This window comes from Camellia sinensis, chromosome 5, assembly GCF_055761805.1.
Source record: "Camellia sinensis isolate YWXY chromosome 5, ASM5576180v1, whole genome shotgun sequence".
NCBI classification, from domain to species: domain Eukaryota; kingdom Viridiplantae; phylum Streptophyta; class Magnoliopsida; order Ericales; family Theaceae; genus Camellia; species Camellia sinensis.
The window spans coordinates 85,729,104-85,752,191 of NC_138965.1; the positions used below are offsets into that span (position 1 = coordinate 85,729,104).

The 23,088-nt window shown below is 37.3% G+C and overlaps 1 protein-coding gene across 1 annotated transcript; it reads right to left on the minus strand.

Moving 5' to 3' along the window:
• Positions 1–21,802: 21,802 nt before the first annotated feature.
• Positions 21,803–22,249, minus strand: LOC145791506 (uncharacterized). The gene has a single exon (XM_082871861.1). It carries the CDS (start codon positions 22,247–22,249, stop codon positions 21,803–21,805), a length of 447 nt encoding a protein of 148 aa, XP_082727987.1.
• Between the last annotated feature and the right edge of the window lie 839 nt (positions 22,250–23,088).

The following is a 23,088-nucleotide window of genomic DNA, read 5'->3' on the forward strand; positions in this document are numbered from 1 at the left end:
TGTCCTTACTTTTTTGTTAAGCATTTTGAAAGTAAAACAAGAGATTTAGGGTCAAATGAAGTTGAAACCTCAATTCTCAATCATTTGTGAACATATAAAAGGATATAACGATCCTTGTTCTATGACTAGATGAGGAGTTTTCAATAAATTTGATGAATCTCTTGTTTTAATGAGCAAATCTTTCACTAAGAAATGATTTGCATTAATCTACGCTATCCACTTAATAACATGGATTTTGGTATTGATTTTCCCTTATTCATAAAGAGAAGATGTAGGTTTCTATCCACTTTTTGGGCTTGAATTGGTTGTTGATTTTGATTAATTTATTTGTTAATTTGTTACAAAATATATGTTGTATATATATATCTGTTTATATCATTGTTGAGGGTTATAGCCCATTTACCTCTTCTCCAAGTGATCCATGTGAGTAGATGTGTTAGAAGGGATGAGCACCCCTTAGAGTGTCTTGTGGCCTCTGTTCTAGAATTCTGCATTGACCTAAATCCTAACTAAAAGAAGAATTCTGCCAGCCATTTCCCGTTCGGTTGGCTCATTTTGTGTTTCACCGGACATCTCCTCCCAAGAATAGAGCAAACAATTCCTGGAAGTGTTCGCCTGGATGGTCTTGGAACTTCTGGGTGACTTATTCAGTATGATTTGTTAAATTTAGCAGTAGTTTGGCTGAATCAATTCATTGTTGTAATAATCTCTCTCTCTCTCTCTCTCTCTCTCTCTCTCTTTCCCTGCTATATTTTCTCATTTGAATTGTTGTAATAATCTTCCAACCCTACGTCTTTCAAACACTTTATTTATATGCGTTCCGTATGGCGTCATGTTTTATTTATCATACTTGTATATTGCATCCAATTTTTTTCATGCATTCGGGTCCGGTTCATCTGCATTTGTGAAATTTATTATTCTCAAAGCTGAATACGTATGTTGTTCCATGCCTTGAGATGATATTTATGTCACATCTTAGTATCCGAACTTTTAAGTGCATGTCGTGTATGTATTGCATCAGTCAGTTGTATATATGATCATGCATATAAGTGTATATATCTAAACATTTCTTGGGACCTACCTTGGAGTACTAGGTGAGGAATTTTAGCTTTAGCATATTGCATGTGCATGTTCCTTACCATATCTGTTTCTACATCACGAGGCTATGTACTTAAATGAGATATCTGTTTGAATGCTAGTGGATGGAGGTTGTGTTGTTTGTATTGGAATGTAGTTGATTCTTATGCTGTTGAGTTTGTACAAAAAGACTTTTCAAAGAATGCATGAAATCAAAGCATAACCAAAATTAATGGCACAATGTATACTTGCATGTCTCAGATAGTAATTGTAGCATTATTAATAACTGAAACGTGAATAGATGTTGAATATAAAAATCACATCATGACTTAGTTAAGGCCGATCTTTTGATCAAGTAAGGGAAGTGCTCAATTAATGACTTTTCCCTCTCATACCTAACTTCCCAAGCCAAGACACTTTGGTTTGGTTATGATAGACCATCCTTTGGCATGAGTAACGGGTTTCCTAATTTCTCCAAAAGATTAGGTGGGGACTTTGAAATCTGGTCATGTAGTTCATTTCTAGCAAATATTTTTTTTGTAATCAAATGGATTTTCTCTAAAATTCACCAGAGTTGGACTCTCATTTTCAGCTTCACAATGCACTAGTGATGGGAGTCTGAATTGTTGGGCACGCTTGGTAATCCCAAAGGCATCCCATAGGGATCAGTTAAGGGTTGCCATATCAGCAAACTCTGCCACGTTAGCATCATAATCAAGCTTAAGGGTATATGCTGTTTTGGACAGAATATTCTATCTCTTTAATGGAATATTCTTTTTCTCTAACAAAATATTCCTCAAAAAGTTTTCGGTCAATTTTCGAGCCAATTTTGGGCTATTTTTGACATGGAAAGACTTGTTCCTAGCTTTTTGAGATTCGGACCTGAAGTTTAAGTGAAGTCTTCGGGAGCTTCGAAATTTCCATGTTTCGAGCATTTTTAAGCGTCCATCATTGCTTGTGATAGCATTAGAGGAGTTCTGATGGCAAGAGGTACAACACCAAAGGAAATTGAGTCTTCAAGCAGCTTAGGGAGAAAAACTACAGTGTCCAACGCAAAGTTTGAGGTGGAGAAATTTGATGGAATCAACAACTTTGACATGTAGCAATATGAAGTTGTGGATATTCTCTATTAAACATTGCTTTAGAAGACATACTAGTGGATATAAGTAACAAGGACTGGACACAAATCAATCGCCAAGCTTGTGGCACCATCTGATTGTGTCTAACCAAAGAACAGAAATACTTTGTCATGAGAGAGATTTTTGCAAAGGAGTTGTAGAGGACACTGGAAGAAAAATACATGACGGAGAGTGTAGAGAATCGGCTCTACCTAACGAAGCAGCTTTTCCGTTTCTAATACAAGAAAGGTACTTCAATGATAGAACATTTAGATGGTTTCAATAAAATTCTTGCCGATTTATTGTATCTAGATGTTGAAGTTAAAGACGAGGATAAAGCACTGTTATTACTGAATTCTATGCCCAATTCTATGATCACCTGACAACCACATTACTATATGGAAAAGAAAAAAATCAGTTTTGTGGAAGTTTCTAATGCCTTAGTGAATTATGAGTATAGAAAAATAGACAAGTTAATGGACTCACTATCAGAGGCATTGACAGTCAGGGGTAGGAGAAATAACAGAAGATCTAGAAGTCAGAGGCAGGACAAATAACAGAAGATCTGGAATGCAGGGGAAGTCTCGCTCCAAGTGAAGGGAAAAATCACTAGACAAAAGACGTTTTGCAAAAGATGAGTGTGCCGCTTGTCACCAAAAGAGGCACTGGGAAAAAGATTGTTTGAACAAAGACAAAAAAGAGTCAAAAGTGAACGTTGCAAGAAATGAAGATTAAGATACAGAAGTGGTCTTCACAATTTCATCACTTGGCCATTCTAATGAATGGATTCTAGATTTCGGATGTTCCTACCATATGTGTCCTAACAAGTATTGGTTCTTGAGCTTACAAGAATTCGATGGAGAAGTTGTGCTGATGGGCAACAACCATACTTTCCAAACAAAGGAAATTGGAACGATTTGACTGAAAATGCATGATGGAATAATCAAAGTTCTCTCAAATATTCGGTAGGTACCGAACTTGACAAAGAATCTTATCTCAGTGGGAGTTTTAAAGTCTAAAGGTTACAGAGTAACTGTGGAAGATGGAGTCCTCAAAGTAGTACGAGGTGCACTTGTTGTGATAAAGGGTACTCATAAGGGAAATTTGCATTTCCTGAATTAGGAAAGGTGGCTGCCTCCACCAACTCAAAGATTGATGCATTACATACTTCCAGGCTTTGGCACATGCGCTTAGGGCATGTCGGTTAGAAGGTTTTTACAAGGGTTGGTAAAGCAAGGCTTGTTAAAAGGCGCCAAAACGGGGAAACTTGATTTCTACGAGCATTGTGTACTGGGCAAGCAAACATGAATTAAGTTTGGTACCACCATTCATCATACCAAAAAGATTCTAGACTATGTTCACACTGACGTATGGGGTCCTTCCAAGAATGCTTCTTTGGGAGGTAAACACTACTTTGTGTCATTCATTGTTGATTTCTTAAGGAAAGTCTGGATATATACAATGAAGCACAAAGATGAAGTTTTAGAGATTTTCCTGAAATGGAAGAAAATGATAAAAACCTGGACAGGTAAGAAGATCAAGAGGCTCAGATCCGACAATAGCAGCACGTACAAATTAGATCCATTTCTTAAAGTTTGCCAGAATGAAGAGATGGTGAGACATGTCATAATTTGTGGAACACCATAGCAAAATGGAGTTAGAGAACACATGAATCGCACTTTGGTGGAGAAAGTTCGGTGTATGCTGTCACATTTTGGATTGAGCAAGGTATTTTGGGGTGAGGAATTGATTTATGCTCGTTATCTTGTCAACAGATTACCTGTTATCGCACTAGATGGAAAGACTCCCATGGAGGTATGGTTAGGATCACCAACTACTAATTATGATTAGTTGCGTATCTTCGGATGTCCAGCTTATTTTGATGTTACAGAATCTAAGTTAGATTCTAGAGCCAAGATATATATCTTCCTGGGCTTTAGTGAAGGTGTCAAAGGATACAGCTTCTATTGTCTTGAATCAAAGAAAGTTTTCATTAGCAAAGACGTTACTTTTGATGAGTCTACATTGCTGAAGTAACTAATCCTCAAGAGAATGAATAAGCCTTGAAGAAGTTAGAGTAGGTGGAGTTTGAGACTCCAGCAAAGACAGTTCAGACAGTCAACAATCCTGAAGAAGTTTCAGTTAATAGCTCTAATGAAGATTCTGAAGAGAGTTCAAATGGGAATGAAGATCTAGCTTAAGAGCCTCTACAATAGCCAAAACTTATTGCAACTAGAAAAACAAAAGAGGTTACCAAGAAACCTACTTGGTTGACTGACATGGTGGCCTATGCACTTCCAGTCATTGATGATAATGTTTCGTGCACTTTCAAAGAAGTCATGCAAAGTGTAGAAAGTGGAAAGTAGAAGGAGGAAATGAATGAAGAGATTAGATCGCTCAACAAGAATCAAACTTGGGAGTTAGTGCAACTTTCAAAAGGTAAGAAAGCAATTGGGTATAAGTGGGTTTACACCAAGAAAGAAAGCATTCCAGGGAAAGACAACATCAGATTCAAAGTTAGATTGGTAACTAAAGGCTATGCTCAGAAAGAAGGGATAAACTATAATGAGATTTCTTTCTTGTTGTAAAGCACACATCTATTCATATCTTGCTAGTTTTGGTTGCATAGTTTGATTTCAAGCTCGCTAAACTCGATGTCAAAACTGCCTTCTTACGTGGAGATCTTGACGAAGAGATATACATATCCCAGCCATATAGTTTAAAATTTACTAGAAAAGAGAATTGGGCTTGCAAGCTGAACAAATCGTTATACGGGTTGAAGCAATCCTCGAGACAGTGGTAAAAGCGATTTGATCGGTTCATGATGGAGAAATGATACACAAGAAGTCAATTTGATCATTGTGTACATTTCCATAGGTATCTCGATGGTTTCTTCATATATTTTCTCTTATATGTAGATAATATTCTGATTGCATCTAAAATTAAGGTGGAGATTGACAAACTTAAGGCACATTTAGCAAGAGAGTTCGAAATGAAGGATCTTGGAGAAGCAAAGAAAATTCTTCGCATAGAGATCAAGAGAGATAGGAAGAACGACGAGGTTTGTCTGATACAAACTCAATATTTGAAAAATGTGTTTGATAGATTTGGTATAAATGGGGAAAAAAAAAGTCGTGAGTACACTGTTGACCCCTTATTTCAAGCTTAATGCTTTGATCTCTCCACGCACAAAGGTAGAGCGCAACTCAAATTCCATATGCCAATACAGTTGGTGCATTAATGTATGTTATGGTATGTACAAGGCCTGGCAACTCACATGCTATTATTATGGTGAGCAGGTATATGCATGATCTAGGAAAATGCCACTGGCAGGTAGTGAAATAGATCCTAAGGTACATACATAGCACAGTTGATTTGGGATTGAAGTTCCAGAGAGATAGCTGACTCGGACAGAATCTGGTTGAATGTGTGGACTCAGATTATGCTAGTGACTTGGACAAACACCGGTCGACAAGAGGGTATTTCTTTACATTCTCTAAAGGGACAGTAATTTGGTGGTCAACACTTCAGTTAACGGTGGCTTTGTCTACTACATAGGCAAAGTACATGGTAGTAACATAAGCATTCAAAGAAGCCATTTGGCTGCATGGATTGATTGAGGACTTGGGGATTGTACAGAAGCACCTGGAGGTGTACTGTGATAGCCAGAGTAACCATTTGTTTGGCAAAGAACCAAGTCCATCATTCTCGCACCAAGCACATTGACGTCTGATTCCATTTCGTCTGAGAAATAGTAAATGATGGGGATGTTCTGCTGAAAAAGATGGGTACTGCAGATAATCCTGTTGACATGCTTAATAAGGTAGTATCCGGGATCAAGTTCAAACACTATTTGGACTTGATCAACATCTCTCGGCACTGACTACCTGTGGGTATAATGTAGTGGACACTAAAGTTGAATGGAGAATCATCGCCAAGGTGGAGATTTGTTGTATAGAGTTAACTTAATTATGTTAATTCATTGAGTTAACTCAGTGAGTCGACTTAGATTCTAGAAGGGCAAGTGGGCAAGTTGCATTCTAGAAGCTTGTTAGGCTCAATGTACTGTGCATTTGTAAAAGCAATTTGCAAGCAAGTTGTCATGGCCGAGTTACCAAATTGTCCCCAAAATTTTGTGTTTAAGGATGGAACAAATCATCAAGTGAAGGCAATCAAGAGAGTGAGAAGCAAGAGCAAGCAAGTGAATAGCTTTAAGTCTTCACCAAGAGTGGTAGAAAGGAAGTGAGTGAGGTGAGGTTGGGAGAAAGAAATAGCCTTGTAATTTCTTATTCAGTTTAGTAAATTTCGCTACCCATGGACGTAGGCAATCTATCAAACCACGCAAATTTTTGTGTGTTCTTGTTTGGTTGCTTGTTTGTATTTGTTTATGGCCCTGGGCATAACAAGTATTGATGAAAATAAGATGGATAATAATTTTTTAGCATGTCATTTGGTTACATATCCTATTGTATAATGATCATAGTCTTGAAACTGTATGTATTGAATAGAAATATCCAATGATACAGTTTTGTGACATTTTTATTATATTTTGTCCTAATTAAAAATTAATATTATGTTTTACCTTCAATACTATATATATATACATTCGCTCCCTCAAGGTTAAAATTGTATGTCTATCCCTGTCTTTGCTTGCCCTAGCAGATATAGTTTTATACTTGTAACAATAATATGGTTACAAATTGGAAATTCAAATCCTCACTAGTGTAACTTGTAGTGTTTTGAATGATAACACGCTATGTCAAAGAAAAAAGAAAAAAGAAAAAACCTAAGGCTCCGTTTGTTTTCAGAGATAGAATGGAGGGGATTGATAGTGAGGGGATTGATAGTGAGAGGATTAATAGTGAGGGGATTATTAGTGAGGGGATTGATAGTGAGGGGATTAATAGTGAAGGGATTGATAGTGAGGGGATTAATAGTGAGAAATTGTTAAATTATTTTTATATAAAATAATAAAACAAATAAAAAAATACAAAAATTAAACATTAATATTTTTTAAAAAATTCCCAATATATAAAAAATAAAAAAAATAAAAAAAATTTCTAATCCTCTCACTATTTTTCAAATACCATCTCTATGTTCTCACTATGAATTTCTCTTCCAAGGTTATTAGTAATACAAGGTGTTAGTAGTCTCAAGGCCATCTCTCAAAACAAACAGGTCATGTTTGTTTGGGTGGACATGAGCTTGGGATTGGACTAATAGTCTAATAAAATTATTAATCCGATGTTTGGTTAAACAATTGAAGTACGGATTAATTATTTTAAACTTGACTATTAGTTAAGATAGGATACATAATCCAACGGATTCGTAGTCCTAGGACTATTAGTCATGGGAATGCTAATCCAGTCCGCCCAAAGGTATTAGTAATACCAGGCCATGTTTGATTCACAATACTAATAGTGAGGTATTAATAATCCTATTAAATTAGTGTGGTATTAACTATCCCACCCCTACCCTATTACTAATAATCCTACAAATTTGTTGGATTAATTATCTATTGGATTAATAGTCCTAAACCAAAATGTCAAAACAAACATAGGATGATTGGGCCCACGGATTAATAATCCTAATCCCATGCTTTAATCCTTCCAATCAAACATGTCCTCAAGGTATTAATAGTCTCAATCCCCTTCCTATAACCCCAAACAAACGGGGCCTAAGGGTTAAGACTTAAAGTTTGCTCCTTTATTTTAAAATACTATAAATTACACTATGAAGAATGCATTGTAGAGGATCCAAATTCATAAATTTGTATGTTGCCAATAGCTGGGGTTGTCTTATGGCCATCTATCGATCTTCTATCTATCTATATAATATTATATATGTAAACAAATGTAGTATGTTCTCAAAAGTTTACAAAACTTCAATACTAATATCTCATGAGTTCTCTCTCTGACGTGGCTTTTCTTGGAACAACGATGTGATTTGTTAATCGATATCAATCAAAAGCATTTGTATTTAAATTTTTATTTTGAATAAATTACAAGATTTACTCATATTTTTATCTCATTCTCTCACATATATTAAAAATTAAAAATTTTGAAACAATAAAATTTAAATAAGAATATGATTTGTTAATATATATCAACCAAAAATATCTGTATTTAAATCTTTATTTTGAATAAATCATAGGATTCACTCCTAATTTTTCTCTCCCTCTATCACATCTATACTATATATATATATATATATATATATATATATATATTATAATCTCTTCCTTCTTGTTCTACCATTGTGTTTTCTATTCAATCATGCAATTAGTGAAACCTTTTTTTTTTTTTCCTTTTTCTTTTTTTTTTAATTTTTTTTAATTTTTTTTTTTTACCTTACACATTTGACTAGCCATGAAAGCCGTGGTTTCAACCATCATTTTCTTTAGTAGTGTTTGATAAAATTGAAAATTAAAATTTAAAAATTAAAAATTGAAAATTGAATATGAAATTTTTTATGCTAAAAAACTATTTGAGTGCTGAACTAAAAATAAGTTGTTTGATATGTATAAGATTAAATTCGAAATTTATTATTTTCAAATTATATATTACAACTTTTATGTTGTGATGGTGATAGTGACAATGTGATAGTGATGGTGGAGGCAGTGGAGGTTATAGCGATTATGCTTTTGAACCGTCCCTTGTTGTATCTCGGACTCAGGTTTCATGATTTCATATTGTTGTTCACACCTTGCTTCCCTTGTATCTTCTGAAATTTGGCTATTGAATTGTTGTGGTTGTGTTTGGGACAGGTTGGTAGCTTAGTTTTCAAGCTCTTGTTACCCAGAATTTTGCTCCTCTGCTTGAGAGGCGCTTCTTACGCTCGAGCAGGTTTTGTGAACCCTCAGTACTTTTGCAGGTTTGTAAAATTATTGGGAGAGTGAATTCTAAGTTGAGCAGTGTTTCCTACGCTCGAGCAGCCTTTCTTACGCTCGAGCATTGGCCTGTTGTCTGCAAAACTACTAGGAGTGTGCATTCTGCGCTCGAGCATCACTTCTCACGCTCGAGCGGACTGTGCATATATCAGTTCGTAACAGCCACTTTTTATAACACTTTTTCATCTTTTTCTCTCTCTAAAACATTTCAAAACCCTAGATCTTGAGCTTCTCTCTCTAGAACTCACATTCTTTCTATTTTTTTCACCTAGATCTGTTGGTTTCTCTACCCTAATGTCTTTGTGAAAAAGGTAGAGCATCTCAAGAGCTCCATTTTGATTCGAACAAAAGTTAGTTTCGGTGTCTCTGAAGTTTTCTCCTTGCTTTGCTCGTCTTCTAACCTTGAGATAAGGACTTTCTACGCTCTTTTATGATTTTTAGCTTAGTTATTTGTTGATTGTGTAAACAATGTTGGGATTTGGAAGATTTTAGACAAACCTAGTGTTTTGGTTTAAAATCTAAATAGGGGTTTTCAAATGAAGGTATTGAAAATGATTATGAGTGTAGATATGAGGATGTGTTGTGTTAAATTTTTGTTGATTTTGACACATGGATTGGATTGGGAAGAAAATAGAGTTTTGCCCTAAAATGTTTCAAATGATTATTTTGTATAATAATGGAATTGATATGAGAAATATGAAATTGGATAGATGTTTATATAAATGGTAGAGTTGGATATTGTTATCTCTCACCTATGAAAATTTAGAATGTTTATTTATTTTGGAGATTGTATATCTGTTTAGAAATATCTGTTTTAGGCTATCGGTGGAGGATAGCTATGATTGTTATAGAAATTGCATGAGGATTACGTGAATTGAAACTAATCTCCTTTCGATTGTCATTGAATATGTCTTTGTTTTTTTTTTTAATACATTGAATATTTATGATGTTTGGGAGAAGAAAGGAGATGTACTCTATGTTTAGGAGAACAAAGGCGATGGACTCCATTGAATTAAGTTGGCATGTGTGTCCAGAGTGAAAGTCCCGAAAACCGTGCGTATATACATGGATGCCGATTCTCACTGACGAAATTTTTGTACAATGGCAAATTGAAGTGTTTGTATAATGATTGTATTGGTTAGAAAACCACTGAGTTGTAGTCTCAGTTGGGTTGTCTGGATAACAATGGACTGACTCATAGATTAAGGTGAAATGAATTAAGATGAAATGGATTGGGATATGAAACTTAACATATTATGATCTTGTGCAAAAACGAATAATTTTACCATGGGCATTGTATATGCATATCATACTTATATCTTTGTTAAAATTCATATATTGTGTTAGATTGTTTCTACTGGGCTTTGACTCACCCTACTTGGAAAAAACCATTTTCAAGTGCCAATGATATGCCTCCGCCAAGGACTTAGCTTAGGAGGATTGTGGAGCTGAAGGTTGAATTTCTGTTTATTTTGTACAAGCCTAGGGTTTTATTTGTATTGAGCTTATAACTTATTTTGTTGTAATCAAGCACGGTCTTGGAAAGATGTAAGCCCTTAGGGCATATGAATATTAACTTTGATTAATGAAAGCTTCTCTTTTATTTGTATCACATTGCACTAGTGTTTGGAGTTGGTTTATTGTAATTTTTTTGGGGGGCGTTACAACTTGGCATTAGAGCATACTAAGTTTGAACACTTTGGGTACGTGGGAAGTTGTTAGTATCACATTGGGTTTGTTTCGCTTGATAGAGATATTAGTGGGTACAATATGTTTATGTGATAACATGTTTATGTTAGTATATGGGTATGGAATTTAATTTCTAGGATGTTGATTGAGTCTGCGGGTTTCTAAGAGTCCTACTAGAAAGGCACTTAATCACTGCTTTTCTAATTGGAACTTTGGCAATGTCGTGAGACGGTCATTATTCGGGAATGAAATTCATATATGTTTACGTGATTACGTACTTATGTGGAGTGAATTATTGTTATCCACCACATTAAGACGCGAGCAACTTAGCTTCGGCGCATTTGTAAATGTGCTAATCTCTTTTGTTACCTTCATTAGGATGTCAGGACGTGGACGTGGTAGTGGTAGGTGTGGTAGGCCTAAGAAGCATGAGGTGCCTTTACCAGATGAAATTCCAGCGCAGGAAGAAGGGGCTAGTTAGGCTAATGTGGTCAAACTAGTTGGTCAACAGGCCATGGGCGACTTGGTCCGCGAAATGGCTGGAGCGTTGTAGGAGTCTATGGACATTCTCAAAGTTGAGAATCAAGTCCAGGCCCAAGTAGTTGAGGCATGGCTGTCTTTCTTGAAGCGGGAGTTTTTTCGATCGAATCTGGATGAGTTCGTGGGAGATCCCAATGAGCCACTAAAGGCAGATGAGCGACTAGAGCAAAAAGTGAAAACGTTCGAGATGTTTGGTATTGAGGATGACCAGTTGCAAGTGACCTTGGCATCCTTCCAACTGAAGAGAGATGCAAGTCAGTGGTGGAAGTATGCGCGTGGGCGCATTAGGGTGACTTGGGAGGCTTTTCTCAGCGCCTTCCAAGACAAGTTTCTACCTCCCACTGTTAGGGAGAAGTTGAGAGATTAGTTCTCCAAGCTTGTGTAGTTGAACACTCCGGTGGCCGAGTTTGAGGGCATATTTACTAGCTTGTTGAGCTTTGCACCAGAACTTATGGCTACAGAAGAGTGCTGTTGTTTGGCGTTTAAGAAGAGGTTGAGGACCGGGTTCATGTTTAAAGTAGCCGGGTCAGTGATTAGAGATTACGGATGCCTTGTGGAGGCGACAGCTCATCTTGAGACTGTAATGCAGATAGAGGAGAAGAGGATGAGGAGCTCTAAGAGGAGTCAGGATATTCAGGGGGACAGTAAGAGACATAAGGGTCCTACTTTACAGCAGTCTTAGGGAGCTCAGTCGAGGTCCACGTTTTCAGTGCCGAGTTCAAGTTCTAGGAGAGGTGGTTAGGGAGATTTCACTTGTTACAAGTGTGGCCAATTGGGCTATAAGTCTCCAGTGTGCCCACAGAGAGGAGGCGAGCAACGGTCTGCATCGTCTTCGGCTCGTTCTCAGAGCTAGAGTCAGGGGAGAGGGCAACTGCTCACTTATTATCAGTGTGGGAAGGCAGATCACATGAAGAGATTTTGCCCTCAGTTGGGTGGCACACCCGGTGCATCTGGTTCAAGACAGACACAGAGCCACCAACCTGTATAGTCCGCACAGGTCTTGAGGGCCAATCAAGGAGCCTCTTCAGCTCGGTCAGTGCATCAGGCTTATGCTTCAAAGGGTGAGCAGGTTGAGCAGAGGCCTACAGGGCATGTGTATGCTGTTATCGCTCCATATCTTGTACCAGCACCTTCGGTAGTGAGACGTACCTTCTTGTTTTGTAATTCTGTTGCTAATGTGTTGATTGATACGAGTGCATCCCATTTATTTATCTCGTCTGCATTTGCATTAGTTTTGGGGTTAGAGTTGGCTCCGTTAGCATCTTGTTTCTGTGTAGAGTCACCTATTGGCGATGAGATTGTTTTGAAGCAGGGGTGTTGGGGTTGTGATATAGAGGTTGTCGGTCGTCAGCTTTCTTTTGCATTTGTATTGATTGATATGTCTAGCTTTGACGTTATATTGGGTATGGACTGGTTGTCATCCTATCATGCTGTTATAGATTGCTACCATTAGAGGGTTACTGTATGTACCCTGAGCGATGATTGCTTTTATTTCTTGGGAGGCCAGGTTGATAAAGTCTTATCACTGGTGTACGGTTCACGTGGGTGGAGCAAGCTTAGTTGCCTTCTTGCTAACTTCTTGAGTACTGAGTGTGATGAAGTCCGAGTTGAGTTATCAAGGGTAGTTTGTGAATACCCGGATGTTTTTTCAGAGGATCTTACCAGTTTACCAACTCATCGAGAGATCGAGTTCTCTATTGATTTAGTGCCTAGCACGGCATCAATTTCTATGGCACTGTATAGATTTTCACCTACCGAGTTGAGTGAGTCGAAGATTCAACTCTAGGAATTATTAGACAAGGGTTTTATTCGCCTTATTACTTCACCTTGGGAAGCACCGGCTCTTTCCAAAAAGAAAAATGGTGCGTTCCGACTTTGTATAGATTACCGGAAGTTGAACTGGGTAACTGTTAAGAACAAGTACCCAATGCCCTGTATAGATGATTTGTTTGATCAGTTGAAGGGGTCTTGTTACTTCTCTAAAATAGACTTGAGATCGGGTTATCACCAATTGAGAGTAAGGGAGGAGGATATCCTGAAGACGGCATTTTGTATGCGGTATGGCTATTACGAGTTTCTAGTGATGCCTTTTGGGCTAACCAATGCACCAGCTATGTTCATGGATTTGATGAACTAGATCTTCCGTGAGTTCCTAGACCGTTTTGTAGTCATCTTTGTGGATGACATCTTGATTTACTCACCCTGTGAGGAGGAGCATGAGGAACACTTGTGAGTGGTACTTGAGTTGTTTAGAGCGCAAAAACTGTATGCTAAGTTTAGGAAGTGTGAATTTTGGCTAAGAGAAGTTAAGTTCTTAGGCCATGTGGTATCCGGAGAAGGGGTGACTGTACATTCATCCAAGATAGAGACAGTGCAAGATTGGGAACCACCTAAGAATGCTTTCGAGATCCGTAGTTTCTTGGGTTTGGCCGGGTACTATCGTAGATTTGTGAAGGATTTCTCTAAGCTAGCCTCACCATTGACTAGACTGACAAGAAAAGGAATCAAGTTTGTGTGCAGTGAGACTTGTGACAAGTCTTTTCAAGAGCTTAAGATTAGACTTACCATTGCTCTAGTTTTGATTATTCCAGAGAGAGGTTTGGGCTATTCGGTATATTGTGATGCCTCACGGGAAGGTTTGGGTTGTGTTTTGATGCAAGAGGGAAAGGTCGTGGCCTATGGATCTCGCCAGTTGAAAACACATAAGAGAAACTACCCTACCTATGATCTAGAGTTAGTGGTGGCGATCTTTGTCTTGAAGATTTGGAAGCATTATCTGTATGGAGAGAAGTTTGAGGTGCTTTCTGATCACAAGAGTCTGAAATATCTGTTTACACAGAAAGACTTGAATCAGAGGCAGATGAGGTGGATGGAGTTCATAGAAGATTATGATTTTGAGTTACATTATCAACCAGGAAAAGCCAATGTTGTGGTCGACGCCTTAAGTAGGAAATCCATTAGCAGTGTAGCTTGTATTGCCATCTGGGAATGGAAGATGTTGGGTGCTATTGGGGAGTTTGACTTGCGTCTTGACGAGTTTGTTGAGTCTGTAGCATTGTTTTCAGTAGTTGCACAACCTACACTTGTGAACCGAATGATTGAAGCACAAAAGGATGACCTTGAGGTAGAATCCCTCTGGGAAAAGATCTCCAGTGGGAAGGTAAAAAGAGGCTTGAACGTGTACTCCAACTCGAGTGCTAGATATCTTGACCATCTCTTCGTGCCAGAGTCTTGCCGAGAGGAAGTACTCCAAGAGTTTCACCATTCACGCCTTGCGGTGCATCTGGGAGGCACAAAGATGTATTACGACCATAGCTGCTAGTTTTGGTGTAGGGGAATGAAGAAGGAGTGGCCGCGTTTGTGTCAAGGTGCCTTACTTGTCAACAAGTGAAAGCCAAACATCAAAGGCTAACGGGTTTGTTACGACCTTTGCCTATAGCTGAGTGGAAGTGGGAACATGTCATGATGGATTTTGTTGTAGGCCTTCCGAGGACTCAACGAGTAGTGATGCCATTAGGGTGGTAGTTGACTGGTTAACTAAGTTGGCACACTTTATACTTATGCGTGTGAGTGACTCGATAGATTATCTTGCCGACCTTTATATTAGGGACATAGTGAGGTTGCACGAGGTCCTTGTGACGATTGTTTCGGATAGAGATCCGCATTTCACGGCTCAGTTGTGGCAAAGCTTACAGAGTGCCTTAGGCACGAGATTTACCTTTAGCACTACGTATCATCCTCAGACTGACGGGTAGTCAGGGCGCACCATTTAGATTCTTGAGGATATGCTTCAAGGTTGTGTTCTTGACTTTAAGGGTTCGTGGGAGAGGCATTTGCCTTAGTTTTCCAATAATAACAGTTTCTAATCGAGTATTGGCATGGCACCGTTTGAGGCCTTGTATGGTCGGCCGTGTAGATCCCCTGTATGTTGGGCCGAGGTGGGTAATGCACCTATGTTGGGTCCAGAGTTAGTCCAAGGAACGACAGAGAAAGTTGCACTTATCCGTAAGAGGTTGGGTACGACTCAGAGTCGCCAGAAAAGTTATGTCGACCGTAGGAGGAGACCTTTGTCTTTTGAGGTGAGAGACCATGTATTCTTGAAGATATCACCTAGAAGAGGTTTGATGAGATTTGGGAAGAGTGAAAAGTTGTCCCCTCGATTCATTAGGTCTTTTGAGATCTTTGAGCGGATTAGAGAGATAGCTTATCGTTTGGCCTTGCCGCCACAACTTTCCGGAATTCATGATGTGTTTCATATTAGCATGCTTCAGAAATATGAGCTGGATCCATCGCACATGATGGATTGGATTGACTTAGAGGTAGATGAGGATGCCTCATATGAGGAGAGACCAGTGAGAGTCTTGGATACTCGAGACCAAGTCTTACGAGGCAAGACAATTCCCTTGGTTAAGGTATTGTGGAAACATCATGGGATTCAAGAAATAACTTGGGAACGTTAGCTGGAAGTCCGTGAGAAGTATCCAGACCTATTTTTTGATGTTTGAGCATGTAATGAAATTTTGTTATGTTAATGAAATATGAAAGCATTGCATATGTTTTGAGAATATGTAAACATTGTATATGTTGTATATGTTTCGGAAACACGGGTTTAATGCGAACATTGCATATGTTTTAGAAAATATGAATTGTATATTCAACACTAAGAAATTGTTCATCTTGTTGATGAGAATGGATGATCGGGGAATGGGTCACGATGACGACATTGATTGATGATCATTTTTATAATTGGATTAAACATAATTTTAAAACTTGGTTTGAAATTTTGGGGACGAAATTCCTTAAGGGGGGAGGTTATAGCGATTTTGGTTTTGAACCGACCGTTGTTGTATCCCGGACTCGGGGTTTCATGGTTTCATATTGTTGTTCGCACCTTGCTTCCCTTGTATCTCCTTAATTTGGATATTGGATTGTTGGGGTTGCGTTTAAGGTGGGTTGGTTGCTTAGTTTTTAAACTCTTGTTGGCTAGAATTTTACTCCTCCGCTCAAGCGGCGCTTCTGGCGCTAGAGCGGGCTTTGTGAACTCTCAGTACTTTTGTAGGTTTGCAAAACTACTGGGAGAATGTATTCTATGCTCGAGCGGCATTTCCTATGCTCGAGCGGGTAGGCGCTCGACCGGCCTTTCTTGCACTCAAGCGTTGGTCTGTTGTCTACAAAACTACTGAAAGTGTGCATTCTGTGCTCGAGCGTCACTTCTCGTGCTCGAGCGGAACAACTTATTGTGTCTGACGCTCGCGCGCCACTTCTCATGCTTGAGAGGACACTGCATATATCAGTTCATAACAACCATTTTTTACATCACTTTTTCATCTTTTTCTTTCTCTAAAAATGTCAATACCCTAGATCTTGAGCTTCTCTCTCTAGAACTCACATTCTCTCTACTTTTTTACCTAAATCCATTGGTTTCTCTACCCTAGTGTCTTTAAGAAAAAGGTATAGCATCTCAAGAGCTTCATTTTGATCCGAACAAAAGTCGATTTCAACGTCTTTGAAGTTTTCTCCTTGCTTTGCTCTGCTTTTAACCTTGAGGTAGGGACTTTTTACACTTTCGTATGATTTCTAGCTTAGTTATTTGTTGATTATGTAAACAATGTTGGGATTTGGAGGATTTTTGACAAACCTAGGGTTTTGGTTTAAAATCTAAATAAGGGTTTTCAAATAAAGGTATTGAAAATGATTGTGGGTGTAGATATGAGGATGTGTTGTGTTAAATTTGTTGATTTTGATACATGGATTGAATTTGGAAGAAAATGGAGTTTTGCCCTAAAATGTTTCAAACGATTATTTTGCATAAATAATGGAATTGGTATGGGGAATGTGAAATTGGATAGATGTTTATATAAATGGTGGAGTTAGATATTGTTATCTCTTACCTATGAAAATTTGGAATGTTTATCTGTTTTGGAGATTGTATATCTATTTAGAAATATCTATTTTTGGCTATCAGTGGAGGATAGCTATGATTGTTGTAGAAATTATATGAGGATTACGTGAATTGAAACTAATCTCCTTTCGATTGTCATTGAATATGTCTTTGTTTTTTTTTTTTTTTAATACATTGAATATTTATGATGTTTGGGAGAAGAAAGGAGATGTACTCTATGTTTAGGAGAACAAAGGGAATGGACTCCATTGAATTAAGTTGGCATGTGTGTCCAGAGTGAAAGTCCACTCCATTGAATTAAGTTGGCATGTGTGTCCAGAGTGAAAGTCCCGAAAACCGTGCGTATATACATGGATGCCGATTCTCGTTGACGAAATTTTTGTAAAATGGTAAATTGAAGTTTTTGTGTAATGATTGTATTGGTTAGAAAACTACTGAGTTGTAGTCTCAGTTGGGTTGTCTGGATTACGATGGACTGACTCATGGATTGAGGTGAAATGAATTATCATGAAATGAATTAAGATGAAATGCATTGGGATATGAAACTTGACATATTATGATCTTGTGCAAATACGAATAATTTTACCATGGGCATTGTATATGCATATCATACTTATATCTTTGTTAAAATTCATATATTGTGTTAGATTATTTCTACTGGGTTTTGGATCACCCTACTTGGAAAAAATCATTTTCAAGTGCTGGTGATATGCCTCCGCCAAGGACTTAGCTTGGGAGGATTGTCGAGCTAAAGACTCAATTTTTGTTTATTTTGTATTTACTCTTTTACAAGTCTAGGGCTTTATTTGTATTGAGCTGATGACTCATTTTGTTGTAATCAAGCACGATCTTGGAAAGATATAAGCCCTTAGGGCATATGAATATCTGTTTAGCTTTCATTTCTTATTACCTCTCGTAACACATGTTGTAGATTTAGGATGTACGATTCATGAATGTATATCGTATGTGTCACATTTTGTATATTAACTCTGATTAATGAAAGCTTCTCTTTTATTTATATCACATTACACTAGTGTTTGGAGTTGGTTTATTGTAACTTTTTTTGGGGGGCGTTACAGTGGTGGAGGTGATAGTGGTAACGGTGGCATGCTGGTGGTAGTAGTGGTAGTGGTAGTGGTAGTGGTAGTGGTAACGGTAGTGGTAGCGATAACGATAATAGTAGGAGTAACATGGTGATGGTGCTTATGATAATAATAACAATGGTGATAAAGGTGGTAGCGATGGTGATGGTGATAGTGATAGTGGTAGCATTGATGGTGGTGGTGATAGTAGTGGTATTAGTAGTGATAGTGATTTTGTAATAGTGTATATCAATATTTATATTTAACATTTATAAATTCAATCAGACTTAAGTTGGTTTCATATGACTTAAATTTTATTTAAGTTTTAGCCTACATTTTAAGAGGAACTTAAAATTTTGGGTGATTTAATTATGGTTATCAAATCGACTTAATTTATTATCATTTAATACATTTAATTTTAAGTACTGAATCAGATTATCAAATACTTTCTTACGCATTCTCTGAATATTATTTTATTTCTCTTTGCAGTATATGCAAATTTGAAGTTATTTATACTGTTCAAAAGTGCTATGACCCCGAATAACATCAACTCGATTATTTACTGTACATCATTGTCGGTCAAGCAGTCATGATCATGACCAACATCATCTCTGTGACAGCGGCAGGGTCCACCATGACTATTGGGAGATTCGAGAGGAAGACTAAGCAGTGGCGAGCGTAGGAATTTTAGTTAGAAAGGGCTACATTCAAATTTCACAATTAAATTAAATTCTTTTATTAATAGCTACATCATCATACATAAGTATATCAAGAGATACACTTTTATAGCTATACAAAATAGAAATATTATTCATTTGAATAGGGGCAGCTCAACAAAAAATTTAATGCAAAATCTTAACAAGCAGCATTTTCTTACATTTAAATTATTATATATTTTTAATGTAAAATACAATTTCCTCTCTAATTTTTATAATTAATCTTAAGATTTTGCACAATCTTTATTATTATTTGGAAAAAATTGAATCTTTTAATTGGATTTTTGGACAATGATTTTTTTTTAAGCTTTATTATTGAGGGTCTTCGAAAAATGAGAATTTTTAAGTTTTTGTCTTTTAGATAAGGAGAAATTTTATCATACTTTTATTATTGGAGCAATCATTTTTGGCTTTTTATACGTTGTTCCACACTAATAATTATTTATCACCCCTCATATAATTAAATAAAATATAAGCATAAAAAATTACAAACTTTATTATATAAATAAATCATAATAAAATTACAACATTAAAATATCTCACAAACTCTCAAAAGTTTTCTTCAAATTTAATTTTTTTATTATTTACAAAATTTTAAAAATATATGAACTTGTGGGGCCACTTCTCAGAAGGATGATGGAATCCTTGCAGGAGAGGCCATCCCTTCTCACTCCACAGGTTAGCAGCAATTGAACATAAAAGGGGTCATAGCCCCCCTAAGCTCCCCATTCCATCCGCCAATGAGATTAAGGCTCAATGAGTTAAAAATCATTTTTTAGCTTTTAATTCATTTTTTCCTTCTACAAAAAAATCAAAAAAGATATAAAAAAAATAACTTTTAGTCATATTCTCAAAAACACTCTTAAGTTTGCCAGAGGAGCTAAATTTCCGTACTCTCTTAATGAAATTTATGTAAATATTATATCAAAAATAAAACACTACCTTCCAAAATAAAATTTGCTATCTATATAGAAATAAAAAATTGACATTTTCTATAATAAAAAGTCCTTAAATTTAAAAGATTTTATTTCATTAGTTAGAATATCTTTTAATATTAAAAAAAATCTTTAACATATTTAACTTTTCAAAATTATTCAAAATTTATACATACTATTACTCTTTATTTAATTTTTTTAAAAATTCTTTTCTTATAGCGTGATCCTTTCGCTAATAGTTTTGATTGTTATCTTAATTTCATAAATTATGAATTGTTGATATATGTTTCTACACAATATAAAATCAATATGAAATTCGTTATGATATGGGTTATATCATAACATAAGTTGTTACAAAAAAATTATACTGACTCATTTTAAATTATAAAATTCTAAACATAGCGCGAGTTATCGCTAAAGTTTATAATTGAAATGTGATTTCTAACTTTGATGCAATCAACCATAGTTTGTATTGATGTATGTTTGATGTACTTTGTTTGTACAATTTCGATTTACATTAATGATATTCACTTTTTGTTTCCTTAAAAAATATATAAATTGGGAAAAGAGGCTTTCAATGGCCCAATATCTTTTTCACAAGCGTAAAATTCCAACCCAATCCACTCATTTATAGACATGGACCATCCTTATGAATTGTAGGTTAGTAGAAAGATGGTGTCAGTGTCAATATGAAACCCAAGTAATTGCAACACAATTATATATGTTACAGATATCAAAAATTTTATACAATATTTACATGTGTATGAGTTTCACATCCGTAACTATTATGTATAATTTTTGGTAATTTTTGTGGTCCTTACTATTGCTCGCACAACAATGATCCCATTTATTGTTGCTTATAGTTTATTTATTTAAAAAGCTTATAGTTAAAGTATTTGGTGTATATTCTAATTATAGATTATAAAACATAAATAATTTAAATAAGTAACAATTGATTATTGGAAAACATAGGAAGGGGTACTCTTAACCTTTACTTTTTGATCAATAACTTTTAGTTTATAAGTAAGTACATGAAATAGGTCCAATGTAATGTAGGTAGGATGGGAATCAGAGAGATTTATCCCATTTGAACTAGGAGAGGGTAATCCTGAATGAAAATGAGTCCTAGAGTCCATGATGAAAGAGACTGATAGGCAGAGGCAAGGCACCATGGGTAGAAGAACATGAGATTTTGTGCACTTAGTTTATTGTGCTTCAGATTTCTTGAGATCGTTACTAGTTTTATCATCGGAGTGCCCTCCCGGTTAACATCTAATTAAGACGGTACTAACCTTGATTTTATATATGAGAATCTATGAGTATTCATCAACTTCATTTCTAGATTTTTAGGAGAAGAAGATCTTATTAATTACGTGTGGTCAGATCAGATTTTATCATACACCACAGTCAAAACCAATTACCTGAATTAAAACACATAGTGAAATGGAAATGAAAAAGTAGTTATGAACAGTTTTTTTTTTTTTAGGTCAATACAAATAACAACTAAACAGACTCAGCCCGAATAATCTTACATAATTCAGCTGGCACCTCATTCCTCCAAACTCTCTTACCGATCACATGACCCGCCATACGAGCCAGCCCATGAGCAGCCTTATTTCCATTGCGCAACACATGCGAGCAGCAAAAACTGGTGAAGCAGCGGGATGTACTCATAGCACCTTGAAGAATATGGCCAAACGTGGAGAGCAGTTGATCCTCACATTGGAAAGCTTTTATAATGGATAAAGAGTCCCCCTCCAAGTGAATATGATGCAGACCCAGTTCTGCTCCAAACGCAATCGCACTTGCCGCGGCTAAAGCTTCAGCACCATCTGCATCAACCCAATGCGGCAGTCATTCCGACATGGCTGCAAGAACTGTACCATGCGCCTCCCGAACAATCACACCTACCCCAATGGCCTCCAGAGCATCAAAAGTCGCCGCATCGAAATTAATTTTTAACACACCCACTGGCGGTGGCCTCCATCTCGACGGACTAGGACAGACCTTCAATCCTTGAACTTGGGCTCTGACTTGACAGAAGTCTTGTAAATAAGCACACACTCTCTGCACAATCACCGGCGCAACCCGCTTAACATTATTGAATATTGCTTGGTTTTGAGCAAACCATAAGCCCCAACATAGTGCAAAGAACAGCCCCAAGCCGGCCTCATCAACTTGTTTCGCAACCTCAACTACCCAACGATAAAAATCATACCCCACCCCAATATCTGTAACAAACGGCAAAGGACTAGCAGCCCATACTTGTTGCGCCACATCATATTCCTTAACACAGTGCATTAAAGTCTCCACAGCTTTGTCACAATAGTCGCACCCAAGTTCAATAGGCACTCGGCGTTGCCATAATCGGTCCCGGGTGGGATAATATTCAAGCATGCCTTCCATGCAAAACCCTTGATCTTGTTCGGAATTTTTAAGTGCCAAACCCCTTTCCAAAACCGCCGTGTGGCTTCCCCTCTATTGGACGATTCCGGAGATGATCCAATTCTGGACAGAGTCATTTGTAAATGATAAGCCGACCGAACCGAAAACCTTCCATCACGAGTATAATGCCAAATCAATGTATCAGAAGGCAGGCAAGGGCTAATAGGAATTTTTCGAATCACATCCACATCAACATCAAGAAAATGGGTCTGTAGCCTGCCCAAGTCCCAGTACTTACGGGCTGAATCTAACAAAAAACTTACCGTAGTATCCTGAGGAAGAGAAGGAGGAGAAATGGGGAGAAAAGAGTGACCCCGAGGCAACCACCTATCGCTCCAAATTTTAACAGTGTGTCCGTCTCCAATTCTCCACCGTAAACCGGCCATCAACAGGGGTCTAGAATTAAAAATACTCCGCCATGTGAAAGAGGGTTTGCACCCCAACTCTGCCTCCAAAAACGTCGAGGTCGGATAATACTTGGCCCGCATCAACCGTGCAAATAACGAGTCATGGGACTGAAGGAGGCGCCATCCCTGTTTGGCCAACAAAGCACTGTTAAAATCTGCCAACCGGCGGAAACCCATTCCTCCCTCCCATTTCGGGCGATACAAAGCTTCCCATGAGGTCCAATGAATTTTCCGCTTATCTCTACTTTGACCCCACCAATATCGACACACAATGGAGTCAATCTCAGC

Coding starts and splice junctions, on each gene's coding strand:
- LOC145791506 (XM_082871861.1), bottom strand. CDS start 22,249: ATGCACTGTGTTAAGGAATATGATGTGGCGCAACAAGTATGGGCTGCT.